This window comes from Leptopilina heterotoma, unplaced genomic scaffold (assembly GCF_015476425.1).
Source record: "Leptopilina heterotoma isolate Lh14 unplaced genomic scaffold, ASM1547642v1 Lhet_128, whole genome shotgun sequence".
Taxonomy (NCBI): domain Eukaryota; kingdom Metazoa; phylum Arthropoda; class Insecta; order Hymenoptera; family Figitidae; genus Leptopilina; species Leptopilina heterotoma.
The window spans coordinates 1,409,507-1,425,476 of NW_025110846.1; the positions used below are offsets into that span (position 1 = coordinate 1,409,507).

At 22.8% G+C, this 15,970-nt stretch overlaps 1 protein-coding gene across 1 annotated transcript in view; it reads left to right on the plus strand.

Annotated features, from left to right (window-relative positions):
• Positions 1–1,499: 1,499 nt before the first annotated feature.
• Positions 1,500–15,970, plus strand: part of LOC122512796 (myb-like protein P) — a 105,883-nt gene continuing 91,412 nt past the window's right edge. Inside the window, exon 1 of the mRNA XM_043628863.1 lies at positions 1,500–3,730. Coding sequence (XP_043484798.1) covers positions 2,806–3,730 — 925 coding nt within the window. The 5' untranslated portion in view covers positions 1,500–2,805. The remainder of the gene's footprint in view (positions 3,731–15,970) is intronic.

Below are 15,970 nucleotides of genomic sequence, written 5' to 3' on the forward strand. Positions count from 1 at the left end.
TTTAAAAACTTAGAGGCGCGAGAAAAATATCTTTAGTATTCGAAAAAGGGTAAAGAAAAAGAAAAGTTAAAAAATTTCTATAAAAAGAGGAGAAAAAGAAATTAGGAGCAAAGAATATTTTAGGAAACTAAAATATGACACTTTGATAAACAATAATAATAACAATTAACATCAACAGTAACACTCTCTAATTAGAGATTTTTAGAGATTCTTTGAGATTTAAGAACATTTGAGAACATACGAAACACTTATAAAAAATTTTTAAGAACACTTAAAAATTTAAGGAATCGTGAACAGTTTGATTTCTGAAAAGTTTAAGAAAACTTGAGAGATTTAAGGTTAAACGAAAACTAAGGACACTTATAATTTTAAGGACGGTTACAAATATCTAAGGACACTTACAAATATCTAAGGACACTTACAAAAAATCTAAGGACACTTACAAGAATCTAAGAAAATTTAACAAAAATATAAGGACGTTTACAAAAATTTAAAAACTCTTGAAAGAATTTAGAGACATTTACAAAAATTTCAAGGACATTCAGAAAAATCTAAGGACACTTACAAGAATCTAGACATTCAACAAAAATATGAGGACGTTTATAAAAATTTAAAAACACTGAAAAAGAATTTAGAGACATTTATAAAAAAAGAACACTTACAAAAATCTAAGGACACTTGTAAGAATCTAAGAACACTTGCAAGAATCTAAGGACACTTTACAAGAATCTAAGGACACTTAAAAAAATTTAAAGCCTGTTATACAAAATTTGAGGGTATTTACAAAAGTTGAAGGACACTTAAAAGATTTTAAAAACATTTACAAAATTGAAGGACGCTTAGGAAAATTTAAAGGCAGTTACAAAAATTTAAGGACATTTATAAAAAATTTAAGAACTCTTTAGAGAAAGGCACGTATTTATTTAAAGGCACGTACGAAAATTTACAGACATTTACAAAATTTTAAGGACATTTACAAAAATTTAAGGACATTTACGAAAATTTATGGACACTTACAAAAGTTTAAGAACATTTACAAAAAATTAAAGGACACTGAAGAATTTAAAGACACTTGTGAAAATTTAAGGACACTTACAAAAATTTAAGAACAGTAAAGAATTTAAAAACACTTGTGGAAATTTAAGGACACATACCAACATTTAAGTTCATTTAAAAAATTTAAGGACGCTGAAGAATTTAAAGACACTTGTGAAAATTTAAGGACACTTACAAAAATTTAAGGACAGTAAAGAATTTAAAAACACTTGTGGAAATTTAAGGACACATACCAACATTTAAGTTCATTTAAAAAATTTAAGGACGCTTAAAAAATCTAAAGACACTTAAAAAATCTAAAGACACTTAAAAAATCTAAAGACACTTAAAATAATGTAAAGACGCTTAAAAATCTAAAGACCCTCTAAAAAAATTGAAGAACGCGTAAAAAAACTTTAAAAACTTAAGGACACTCGAAAAGAACTTTTAAAAACTTTAAAGACACTTGAAAACTAAATAAAATTAAAGTTACGTGAAAAGAGCTTAAAGAGAGACTTTTTTTTAAAGAAAATAAAACGGTGTTAAAGAAAGTGATAATTGACATTCCGTATATTTCATTGCACGGTGATGCATGAGTCGTGTTTTAATGAGCACCCTTTTTTTGCACAGTAAGGAAGAAAAATAAAAACAGCCTTAAGCACACAAAGCGCACAGTTTTTATATATCGCACGCTTTTATTAAACGAACAAAATTAAATTTAAACAAAATTCGTAAACTAAAAGAAATAAAATAAAACGTAAATTCGTACAAAGTTACCACATTCCGCCCAATCGAATGCCTATTCCATAGAAAATAAAAAAAGCCTCGCGTATTTTTTGGTAAACGTTTGTTTACGGTAATTGTGTTTTGACAAAGGATTAGAAATAACAATTGTGAAAACTCTCCCCTTGTCTGTATATACATATATTTTTCTCTCTCCCTCTATTGCTCGGTTATCTCCCTCTCTTTGAGGGGGTGAAAAAAAAATGATACGGACGCGAAGAATACGAGTGAGAGGGACAATGCGTGTGAGATGGTACGAGCGAGAGGTGAGAAGTTACATTAGAGAGGACTTTCCTCCTCAGTGATAAATATACATTGTTTAAGTAAAAATATATTTAATTATTTAAATATACGTTGATAAAAATATGTCGATAATATTGAACTTGAAATGAACTTTGGATTTTGAGAAAGTATTTGTGGTACTGATCCAAAAATTAGTGTTATTTTGATTTTTTGTTTTGGTTTTGTTTTTTTACTGCACTGTGCACCACTTTTTTGGTCATTGGCACCTTCGAGCACGAAAAAGCACCTTCGAAGTTCTGTTAAAAGTAAATTGCACAAAACTCACGTTGTAATCGAACCACCTGATTTCAGGACAGCACTCTGCACTTCTACCTCGAAAGAGAAGGACGTGCGTTCTCATTGGGAGGACGCTAAAAGGGCCTAACGCTTCATCAAAAATCGTCTCAATCAAAATTTCAAGAAGCTAGTGATATTCAACGGGAAAAAGTTACTATATAAAACTAACATTTCTGTTCTCCTTTTTCTAAATCTTCCTCTTCCTTCTCCTTTGTTCCTAAAGTTCCTAAAAATCCGAATCCGTCTTCTTTTTTTTAATTTACTGTGAGTGTGGCAAACCAAAAAAAAAAAAAAAAAACTTGGGCCTAACGTGAATTTTTCGACTGACAAACAAACAAGTTTATAAACAATTATATTAAATAATAAAAGAAAAAAAAAGAGAAAGAAGAAATATTTGTATTTCGTAAGATGACGAATCGAATGCTCTGGCTCCTCAGTTACGTGGGACTGGGGCTTGCATTAGCCTTGGGAAATCGGCCGGTAAGCATTGAAAAGGATCAAAAAGGAAATCAAAAGCACGAGAAAATGGTTGATAATATGAATTCTGTCGATGGAAATACACTTCATTTGAGGTCGTATCAACACGATGTACCTCTAAGGAATAACATGTACCTGTACGATGGCCAATCGGAAACAATAAATAATAATAATATAAATAATAATAAAAATCCTTCACATTCCCCAACGAGTGTCTTTAATAATGAAAGGATCATGAAGCCTTTAAATTATAAAAATAAATGGTTGGACAATTTATATTCAACTGTATTGGATATTATGCATCAAAATGATGATGTTGAGGGGAGACATGATAATGATGATAATGGTGTTATACCTTATGAAGAGACGCCATTTTTTTGGCAACAGGAGCAACAGCAACAACAGCAGCAGCAGCAGCAGCTACAACAGCAGCATAATGGAATGAGAAAATTACCAGACATTTGGGAGAGGAGAGGACCTGAAAATGATGTTTATGACTATGTTGAGGGTCCATTTGTGAAGAATCGGTTTAATCGGGACAATCGCATTAGTGATCGTTCTGACGTTGCGAAATCGTCGTCGATGTCGTTTAATAATGAAAGTGAAGATTTACCGGAGGAATCGACTGATTCATCGTTAACGGTTCGTGAACGAGGAGATGAGACGGGGTCAATGAATCTAGAGGATGATAAATCCCCGGGGATGATGAGGAGTAGAATTAGCACGACAAATCGTGAAGCGCGAGGAGTATCAAAACGGCACAAGCAAAATTTACCTTCGCTACCTCCAAATATTGCTTCGCAAGTTATGCTCAGATCGAGTAGAGGGAATAGGCAGTACGACGTTCCACAAATTGGTGAGTTGCATTGATTTTTATGATTATTTTTTTTGTAATTGTAGAATTTTTGAAAAAGAGGAAAGATATGAAATTTATTGTTTTGATATCTCTCTTTATCGTTGAGGTATCTCTTTTTATCGTCAAGATACCTCTCGTTACGTTGGGATATCTCTCTTTATTGATTAGATTTTTTTTTATTTAATCTTTATTGATTGAATTCAATTTTTAAAATTTAATCTCTATTGATTAAATTCATTTTCTTTTTTTATTAAATCTTTCTTTGTTGATTAAATCTCACGTTTAGATTTAATCTCAATTTATTGACTTAAAGCAAAGTGTCAATAAAATTTTAATCTTTAGGGAACACTTTTGTTATTTTTGTTGATTTTGAAAGCGCATGAAATTAGTTTTGAGTTGAAACAACAAGTTTCAATAATTAGAAACAATATATGGTTGAAAATGAGAAAGCAATATTTTTCAATCAAGCATATTGTCATGATGCACAAGTTTTCGAGGTTCGAATAAACGAAATATTTTTCATGAAAGTTTTTTTTAGAAATTACAGACTGGAATAAAAATTGAAAATTTAACATTTATTGTTAGGGAAATCAGGGAAAATCGAGGAATTTTTTTCTATTTTTAAAAGGAATGGGAAAATTTAACAAAATGAATTCTTTTTACAAAAAGTCTCTTTTTAAAGGAACTGTCGAATTCTAGGAAAGAAATTTATTTTAAAGAATACTTGACTTTAGAATTAAATATTCTTTTTAAAGAATTCTTAACTTATTCCTAGGAATTAAATTCTTTTTAAAGATTTCTTGACTTAAAAATTAATTTTTTTTAAGAATTCTTGACTTAAGACTTAAATGTTCTTTTTAAAGAATTCTTGACTTAGGAATTAAATTTTTTCTAAAGAATAATTTACCTAATTTTTATTAAAGAATTCTTAACTCAAAAATTATTTTTTTTAAAATTCTTAACTCAAGAATTTAATTCTTTTTACAAAATACCTTTTTTTAAAGCAACTGTCGCAAAATAATAGAAGGAGAACAATTATTGTAAGAATTCTAGGAATTAAATTGTTTTTAAAGAAATCTTGACTTAGGAATTAAATTTTTTTTAAGAATACTTGACATAGGAATTAAATTCTTTTTAAAGAATTCTTGACTTAAGAATTATTTTTTTTAAAGTTCTTAACTTAAGAATGAAATATTTTTTTGAAAGAATTCTTGACTTAGGAACTTAATTCTTTTTAAAGAATGCTTTAACTAAAGTTTTTAAAGAATTCTTTACTCAAGAATTATTTTTTTTAAGAGTTCTTGACTCACGAATTAAATTTGTTTCAAAGTATTATTTACCTAATTCTTGTTAAATTATTCTTGACTCAAAATTAATTTTTCTTGAAGATTTCTTGACTTGAGAATTAAATATTCTTTTTTACGAATTCTTAACTCAAGAATTAAATTCTTTTTACAAAATACCTTTTTTAAAGCAACTGTCGCAAAATAATAGAACGAGAACAATTATTGTAAGAATTGTAGAAACTAAATTGTTTTTAAAGAATTCTTGACTTAGGAATTAAATTTTTTTTAAGAATACTTGACATAGGAATTAAATTCTTTTTAAAGAATTCTTGACTTAAGAATTATTTTTTTTAAAGTTCTTAACTTAAGAATGAAATATTTTTTTGAAAGAATTCTTGACTTAGGAACTTAATTCTTTTTAAAGAATGCTTTAACTAAAGTTTTTAAAGAATTCTTTACTCAAGAATTATTTTTTTTAAGAGTTCTTGACTCACGAATTAAATTTGTTTCAAAGTATTATTTACCTAATTCTTGTTAAATTATTCTTGACTCAAAATTAATTTTTCTTGAAGATTTCTTGACTTGAGAATTAAATATTCTTTTTTACGAATTCTTAACTCAAGAATTAAATTCTTTTTACAAAATACCTTTTTTAAAGCAACTGTCGCAAAATAATAGAACGAGAACAATTATTGTAAGAACTGTAGGAAAGAAATTAATTTTAAAGAATACTTGACCTACGAATTACATTCTTTTTAAAGAATCAATTTTTTTAAAGAGTTCTTGACTTAAGAATGAAATGTTCTTTTTAAAGAATTCTTGACATAGGAATTAAATTCTTTTTAAAGAATGTTTTACCTGAACTTTGTTAAAGAATTCTTGACTCAAGAATTATTTTTTTTTAAAGTTCTTGACTTAAGAATAAAATATTCTTTTTAAAGAATTCTTGTCTTAAAGTTAAATTCTGTTAAAAGAATACTTTCTATTTAAAGCAATAATTGATTTGAAATAATAGAAATGAAAGTATTTTTGCATTTAACTATTTAATTCTTTTTCAAAAAAATTATTTTTGCAAAGCAACTGTTACAAGAAGAAAAGAGAAGTATATTTCTGAATTAAAATTCTTCTTTTTTTTAGAAAATTAATTTTGTTTCAAAATTATTATTTTTTTTGTATTCTTAACAAATTTTGCAGTTTTTCTAAGGATATCAAATTGAGACAAAAAGCGAATCAAAAATATTATTTTAAAATTAAAACATAATATTCTTTTGGTTGACTATTATTGTGTTTGGATTTATAGAAGAAACTTTTCGCTGAGTGAGAAATGTAATTAGTTAATTTTGCAAATTACAGAAAGTTAGGTAATCAAGTTTCTCTCATATATATAATAGGCGATCTTTTACATTTACAATTTCAATATTAAAGAGAACTTTATATTTTCGTGAAACCATATTATGCAATTTCACTCGCACGCAAACTTCTCGTGAAGTTTTGTTTAAAACTAATAAAGAGACTTTCGTTAATCTTAGATGGATAACATTTCCAAGGAGTTTACTTAATAAAGTATTTTACTACTTAAATAAAACATTGTTTGAACATTAGTTAATGAATGTGTTAATACGATGAATACATTTTTTTCTTTTTTGGAATGGTTTTTTTTTGTGTTTTATTGAGGGGAAAATTTTTGCTTTGTTGAATAGAAAGAAATGTTCTGATTTTAAGAAATAAAATAATAAAATAATAAAAATTTGATTAAAAAATTAAATTATAAATCAATTTAAATTTAATTTAAATATATGTTTAATTAAGGAATTTTTTTAAAGTTTAAAACAATTTTTTTATAAAGAATTCTTTTTGGAAAAAAGTTTATAAAAATTCTTTTTTTTTTGAAGAAAAGTAAGACTCAATAAAAATTTGAGTCAATTATAAATTTCTTATTTTAAAATTTAAACATATTCTTTTGGTTGACTATTTGTGTTTAAATATTTTTTAATTAAAAATTCCTCTTATTATATTATAAATTATATAAATGAATTCATTTATGTATAAAAGATTGAAGAACTTTCGCAAAAGAATAGAGAAATAAAAAAAATGATTTTTCTGTGTATCTTTTTGATATTAAGAATTCATCATCTAAAGTGCATCGGCAACTGACAGTGGAGTTAATTAATATTCAAAATTCATGTATGATTTGAGAGACTTGAGTGCATAATTATTTGGTGATAGACTTATCTACTTTGATGAGAGAACAAGCTTGTTTATAATTGTAACTATATATAAATCCACTATATCAACCTACACATTAACAAACGGTATAAGCCTCCCGTGGAATTCTGACTCAAGTAGATAATTAAATATACACAACACTTTGCTTACCTCTGCATCGAACTTACACTGGCAAACAAAGGCGTATATTATATTATACATATATATGTGCTTTCAGTCTGTTATTCTCCTGTGAATTAAGTTATAAGGGTTAGACAACATTTTCTAGATAAATTATTTTGATTAATATTTGTCCTTTCCTGATGGAAAATATTCTTTCGATTTGAAAATTATATGACGTTAACATGTTCTATCTGATGCAATTTCGAGATCCTTAAATAGTGTTGAAAAATTCGTTTCAATTTTTCTTTTCTTTCTTTATAAAATCAGATCATTAATCTTGACTATTTTATTTCCTCCTTCTTTTTTTTTAAGTGAGTTTTTATGTTTAGTGATTATGAAACTTTTGTTTGTTTCGTATTCGTAATTATGTTTTTTTGTTCGATTTACTTTTTGAGGAAAACTATTTCTAGGAAAACTATTTTCATTCAGGAAAACTATTTCTAGGAAAAATATTTCTAGGAAAACTATTTTCATTCAGGAAAACTATTTCTAAGAAAAACTATTTTCTTTTAGGAAAACTATTTCTTAGAAAACTATTTTTTTACAAGAAAATAGTTTTAAAAATAATTTGAATAAAAATGTGTTTTTAAATAACTTTTAGTAAATAAAGAAAATTTTCTTTGTATTTGTCAGGAAATATTTGCGAAGGAACAGTTTTGTTTGAGGAAAATTTATTTTCTAGACACATTTAATATTTAATAAGAAGACGTCAATTATTAAAGTGTTTCAAATAAAACTTTAATCTTTAGGTAGAGGGAAGGTTTTTAAAATTACAGTGACAATGAGCAGGTGAAAAGTTTCTCTAACTTTAGGCAATTATTTTTCCTTAATTAGTGTTGTGTGAGAAAAATTGTCTAATTAAAATGATTACTTACTTGACTATTTTCCAATTTATTTTATTTGTGACAAATATTTTTCATTTGAATCAAATAAAGTGTAGTTTGAAACTTTGTTTTTGTTTACTAGGAAGAAAAACAATAATTACAAAAGCCAATAAAAAAGAACAAGATTAAATTATAATGCTAAATTTATTAATTATTATTTAATATTAAAATAATTATTATTTAGTATAAATAATAATTCAGTATAAATAATAATTTAGTAAAAATAATAATTTAGTATAAATAATAATTTGGTTAATAAAAATATAAATATTTATTTGTTAATGCAAACAATCGATTATTTGAATCAAATAAATTTTTTTTTAGTGTGAAATTATAAAAGGCGGTTATTTCATTTAAAGAAACGAGTTTGATCGATTTAATGATTGCCGGGTAATTGTTAATAATTTTTGTTTCCATTACCATAAATTGCTTCTCAGAAATAAACCTAGTTTCTTTTTATATACCGAATAAATAAGGATCAAAAGCGACAAAGAATTAAAGTTCATTATAATTCATTTTGCAATTGGTTTCTTTTTTTTATAGTTGAAAATAGAAGGAAAATATACAAAGAACAATTTTCTGAATTTCTGAAAAGAATTTTTCCTTTTTACATTTTCAATTAGAATGTAAATTTCCAATAAAAGAAATTCAAGTAAAATATCAATTTTACAAAATAATAACTATAACAGCTAAAAAATAAATGAATAATAAAATAAATAGAGAGAAATAAAAATATATAAAAGTACAAAAAAAATTTTTCGTATAAAAAGGAAAAATATAAAATAAGAATATAAATAAGAATATAAGAATATAAAAAGAGAATAATGAATAAATAAATTGAAAGAACAATAAACAAATAAAATAGAAGAATAATATGTAAATAAAATAATAGAATAATCAATGAATAAAATAAATAAAAATCAGTGAATAAAATAAAAGAAAAATCAATGAATAAAAAAAAAGAAAAATCAATGAATAAAAGAAAAGAAAAATCAATGAATAAAATAATAATAATAATAATAATAATAATAATAATAATAATAATAATAATAATATTAAATAAAATAAAATGAAATGTTAGATAAATAGAAATTTTTATGAAAGTGAGTAAAATGAGACTAGTTGTTTATTGAGTAAATCATGACATTTTGAAGTAGATATTGCGTATAAAAGATGAGGTTTTATTGGGGCGTCAAAAGCACAATATATTTTTCAACTAACGTCAGAAGCGATAAATGTCAACAGTAGATCAAAATGGGAAGGGACAGAAAAAATAATCGCTTATTGCTGTGAAATGATAGTTGGTTTCGTTGATACAAAACATAAGGTCGTAATTGTAAATAATAGATATCAAACTGTAATTCGCGATATAGACACTTGGTAATTTACTTTAGTCATGAAAATGGAATGATTGCATGCAATCGCTAATTGAAAGCTTCTTCAACATTTCGAATTCAAAAGTTCGCACATATTATATATTCTAAACTAACAATTATTATACACTTTGAAATGACAATTATTGTTCGATTTTAAATTAAAAGCTTTTATTATTTGAATTATATAATAACAAAAAAAATTATAATAATAAAAAAATTATAATAATAAAAAATATTATAATAACAAAAAACAAATTATGATAATAACAAATAATATTATAATAATAATAATAATAATAATAATAATAATAATAATAATAATAATAATAATAATAATAATAATAATAATAATAATAATAATAATAATAATAATAATAATAATAATAATAATAAATTAATTAATCAAGTAAATAAATTTAAACCATTAATAAATAAAGTGAAATAAATAAAATTAATAAAGTCATTAATAAAATAATAATTTATATTTTTTATTTGAAAAGAATGATAATGATTAAAACGTATTTTGATTTAATATTCAATTAATTTATAAAATTGGAAATTTAAATTTTTGTTTTACTCTGACTTTCACTCTGGATTAATTTTTTATTTTCATTTCGTTTTTTGAGACTATACATATTCATGTATATATTATAAAAAAAGGGGGAAATTTGCAATTCCATATTAAAAGAAAATTATGCCTGCGATGAAAATTGGACATTTTTATGGTAGAATTTTCTAACTTTTAAGTTTTAACACATGATAAACGGATGTAAATTAAAATTCTAGGTTACCATATAAAAACCTTGAGCAGAAAAATTATCCTATAAAGCTATTAGTAAAACTCTTGAGTACTTTCACTTCCGGTATTGTGCCAAACTTTTTTCGCAGTATATGTATGGTGAACATAAAAGTTTATAAAAGTTGTCTTCTTAACGGATTATTATATCCAACGGCTTTTGCATTTATTATTATATAAATATACATTTATATAGTGAACTTTTTCCCTTTAGATATTCTACTCGTATCATTTTTTTTCAAAGTTTTTTTTCTCTTTTTTTCTGTTTTTTTTTTTATAAATTATGAAGACATTGATATTAGTTGTTTTTTTATGTATTTTATACTTTACACTTTATTATGTTTTTTATATTTTACAGTTTTTTTATTTTTTTTATATTTTATACTTTTTTTTCTTTTTTTCTACTTTTCTTATTTTTTTATATTTTACAGTTTTTTGTTTTTTACAGTTTACAATTTTTTTAGTTTTTTATATTTTATACGTTTTTATATTATTGATATTTTACAGTTTTTTGTATTGTTTATGTTTTACAGTTTTTTTGTATTGTTTATATTTTACACTTTTTTAAATTCTTTGTATTTTACATTTTTTTATATCATTTAAATTTCACACTTTTTTCATTTTTTCATACTTTATACGTTTTTATATTATTATTTTACAGTATTTTTGTATTCTTTATATTTTACACTTTTTAAAATTCTTTGTATGTTACACTTTTTTAAATTATTAAAATTTTACACTTTTTTATATTAATAATATTTTACAGTTATTTTGTTTTCTTGATATTTAACACTTTTTTATATTCTTTATATTCTTAAATTTTACACTTTTTTATACTCTTTATATTTTATACTTTTTTGTACTTATTCTTTCTATTTTAAACTTTTTTTACATTCTTGGTTATTTTATACACTGGAAAAAGTTTATTCCTATTAAATAAATAATCGATTATTCGACTATTAGTAGAAATAAATATTTACTAGAAACAAATGATTTTTTACTTTAATTCTAGAATTTCTATTCGAGCAAAATATATATACTCTATTTTTAAATAATAATTTCTGTAGTTGAAGCAAATATTTAATGGATTAAAATAAAAATTGTTTGTTTTGGAAATTTATTGCAAGTGATTCGAACATTATAAGACTAATAATTAAAAAGTAATTACACTTATTCATTAGTTTTCAACTTTTGTTTTTCAATTGACTCTTTTGTCTTATTTTAAAAGTCATTAATTTTGTTTTTATTTTTATAAATTTTTTTTAGTTTTTTGATTTTATTTTCGTTTCTTTTCTTACTTTTCCGCAAGCAATTCACAATCAACACATGAGATTTAGAATTCTTTTCTCCTGTGTTTCTTTAAATTCTATCCACTTTATTCTTTTTAGCTTTATCTCTTGTTCACAATTACGGAACTGAAAGAAAATTGGGTCAAATGGTTATTTTCAAAATTTACTTATATTCAGTGGAAAATGTATTTTTATTTTTTTTTATTTTATTCTTTGGTTTATGGTATTTTATATTTTTCGAATTAAAAAGAATTCGTTATAAACGATTTATAAATTTTGCGATTATTTTATTTATTTATTTATACAAAAAGGAAAAAAATATTCAATAGAGTTGAAGATTAAATAACAATTAATATTTTAGAAATAAGATTTATTTTATAATTTATATTATTCATAATTTATATTATAATTTGCAATTTTCATTAAAATTCGCAAGTTTAATTATAATTTTAATTCGTATTAGTGAGAGAATATTTTTAAATATGAGTCTCAGGTTGATAGTTGACAATTTAAATTTTGTATGATTAACAATTAAAACTTGAACTCTAACATTACAACAATGTCAGACTAAGTTCTGAACAATTTGAATTTTGGACTCCATTAAACTTTATAGCGCTACAAGCTTCGACTTTGTTATTAATTTGCAAATGTGATCTTAATAGCTATAGAAGAATATTATTTTGCCCTTTATTTCAGTTTCCTTGACTTTTTATTAAATTATTTTTATTTATTAGATTATTTTAAACACCAAATTTTATTATTCTACAAATATAAATTATATCATTTTCTTTTTTTCAAAGAAATGAAATTAATTAATTTAATTAACTTTTTTTCAATTTATTTACACCCGGAGAAAAATTTTATTCGAATCAATTTTATTTATACAAATTTTTTTTTTTTGAACCAAAATTATTTGATTTAAATAAAAAGTATATTTTTCTCAGAGTCTACTAATTTAATTATTTGTTTTAATAAAAATGTTATTATTTATATAAATTTATATAAAATGTGGAGGAGGCTTTTTGATGGATAATAATTCTTCTATTTATTTATTTGTTTACTTTTTTTTTTTTTTTTTTTTTTGAACAAATACATAATGATGAATATGCATAAAAAAGTTATATTGTATATGTTGATGAATATTTAATTCAGAAATTGTCATTTCCCGGTATATTATCAAGAGTGGGACAAATACTTGATATTTAGTTGAATTATTGTGGTATGTGCTTTATAGTTCTCTCTCGTTTCCTCACAAAGAAACCACCGCAAAGATATGACGTAAAAAATGCGATAGCAACATTTCCCAACTGTGTGGGTTGAAATTAACTTCCGAGGTTGATGGGGTTGTGGCAGTTTCTCGTAAAGTTACATAAGTAACGACATTTTGCTCCAATTTCATAACTAAACTTTAATATTACCCAGAGAGTAAAATACTAATTTTTATCTATATTAAGTGTAAACTTTCATATTTTTTTCAATATATTTTATTTTATTCAAAATTTTTAATAATTATTTTCTTTAATCATTGCATTTATTTTTTATTGAATAATTTCTTTTCAGTCATTTTCAAAAAATCACTTTTGGGAAATTTTTTTTTTATGTGGAGATGTTTTAATATTTTTTTTTTTTATTAAAAATTTTAATAATTACATTTTGTTGTCGTTGCGTTCATTTCTAATTGGATTTTTCTTTCAAAGTGAAAACAAATTTTTAATATTTTTTCATTTTTTATTAAAAATTTTAATGATCACATTTTTTATCGTTGCATTAATTTTTTAAGTGACTAATTTTTATTCGTAAAAAACAAGCTTTTAATATTTTTTCCCAGTGAAAAAAATTTATATATTTTCATAGTGTGGGAAGAAATTTTTAATATTATTTCATAGTGGAAAGAAATTTTTAATTTTTTTTTCCGAGTGAAAAAGCTTTTCATTTTTTTTGTCATGCAGTGAAATAAACTTTTAGTTTCAATCGAAATAATTAATGTTATTGTTGTGTTTGACACTATAATGTAATAGAGGAAATTAATTTTGCATTTTGCATCCATTTTGTAAAATAAAATAAAGAGAATAATAATAATTATGAACCTGGGAGTGAATTTCATTGAAAATAGAAATAAATTTCAAAGTAATTCGTGACATTTTCACAGTTTGAGTTCAGATTTACATATGTATACATTTATACAATATGAATCTATAAATGGCAAGCACGCGCGAATTCGTTTCATGGTTTGATTGTTTTTAATTAATTATTTTGAAATTTGTGAATTTTTTTTTATTTACAGAAATAACTCGATTAAGTTGTAAAAAATTTCTCGTCAGGTTCGTTACATATTTTCTTTATTTATAAAGAATGCAAGAAAAAAAGAGTTTTGTTTTAATGGAAATTGTTTTTTATGCTCTAAATTGTAAAACAAATATTGAAAATTGTTGTATTTTTACTGTCTTGTTTTTGTTATTAGCGCATTTTTTTGAATTTTTGAATTTTCTAAAAGTAGTGTTTTTCAGTGGAAAAAAATTGTTGGTTTTTGCAAATTTACAGTTTTTTTGTCTTAATTTAATATCTGCAGAAAAACTGTGATTGAAAAAAAATTGTTAATATTTTTTTATATTCTCTCTAAATTTGAATTAGTTAGGTATAAATAACTAATTTAATAGTAAAAAGACAGTTATTATTAAAATAACTTTATTAAAACTATTATTAAACCGTTATTAAAAATAAGTGATAAATAATTTATAATTGAATTCTTTCGAAGAATTTACTCAAAATTGTATTAAAAATAATTGAAATCCTGTGAAAAATTTTATTATTTAAGAAAATAATTGAATTCTTGCAACGAATTTTTAATAAATTTTTTTTAAATAATTGAAATTATGTAAAGAATTTTATTATTTATGAAAATAATTGAATTTTTGCAACAAATTTTATTAAATTTTTTTTTAATAATAGAATTCTTTTGAAAAATTTTATTAAACTAGTACGTTTTGTAAATATTTGAATTTCAGCGAAGAATTTCACTATTCTTATAATGTAATTGAATTCTTGCAAAAAAATGTTGAAAATAATTACATTTTTCTAAAAATTTACTTAAAATTATATTATATTAAAAAATTAAAAATAATTGAAATCCAATTAAAAATTCAATTATTTATGAAAATAATTGAATTCTTATACAACAAATTTTATTAATTTTTTTAAATAATTGAATTCTTTTGAAAAATTTTATTGAACTAGTACCTACATTTTGGAAATATTGGAATTTCAGCGAAGAATTTAATTATTCTTGAAATGTAATTGAATTCTTGCAAAAATTTTTTGAAAATAATTACATTTTTCTTAAAATTTACTTAAAATTGTATTATATTGAAAAATTAGAAGATATTGAAATCCAATGTTAAAATTTAATTATTTATGAAAATAATTGAATTCTTACAACGAATTTTATTAAATTTTTTTAAATAATTGAATTCATGTGAGAAATGTTATTACTTGTAAAAATAATTATGTATTCTTGCGAAGAATTTTATTAAAGTTTTGGAAATTATTTAATTTTTTTTTTAATTTTATGAAAATTTAAATGATTAGAAGTTGTTGAATTTCACAAAGATTTGAATTTAAAATTTTTTGAAAATGTTAAATTCTATGGAATAATAATAATAATGATTAAATATTTATTTGAAAATGAAGTTATTGATGCTTTTGAATAGTTTTAAAATATTAAAAAAATGCAATAGAACATTTTTTGAGTGTATAATAATTTTTAGAGTGTATCAGAATATTCTTAGGGTCAGGAAAAAGGTCAAAATTTTGTCTGGTAATCAGGGAAAAAGAAAATTAATTTTTTGTGATGGAAATAATTTTTTATTAATGTTTTTTTGTTTTCTATAAAAAAACGAAAAGAAAAGAATTGTTAATATTTTTTTATATTGAAAAAAAAGTTGCTAATATTTTTTTATAATAATTTTATAATAATTTTTTATATTAGTTATCTAAATAACTAATTTAATAACAAAAACTCAGTCACTGATTTAAACAATAATATGTTTTTACTTATGAAATAGTTATTATAACTCATTATTAGTTAATGACCACATTTTTTTATCGTAGCGTTCACTTTTTAATTGAATAATTTTTTTTCATTAAAAACCAAATTTATGTTTTTTACAGTGGGTAAAAAAATTTGTTGTTGTGGAAACAAGTTTATATTAACGTTTTTTTTTA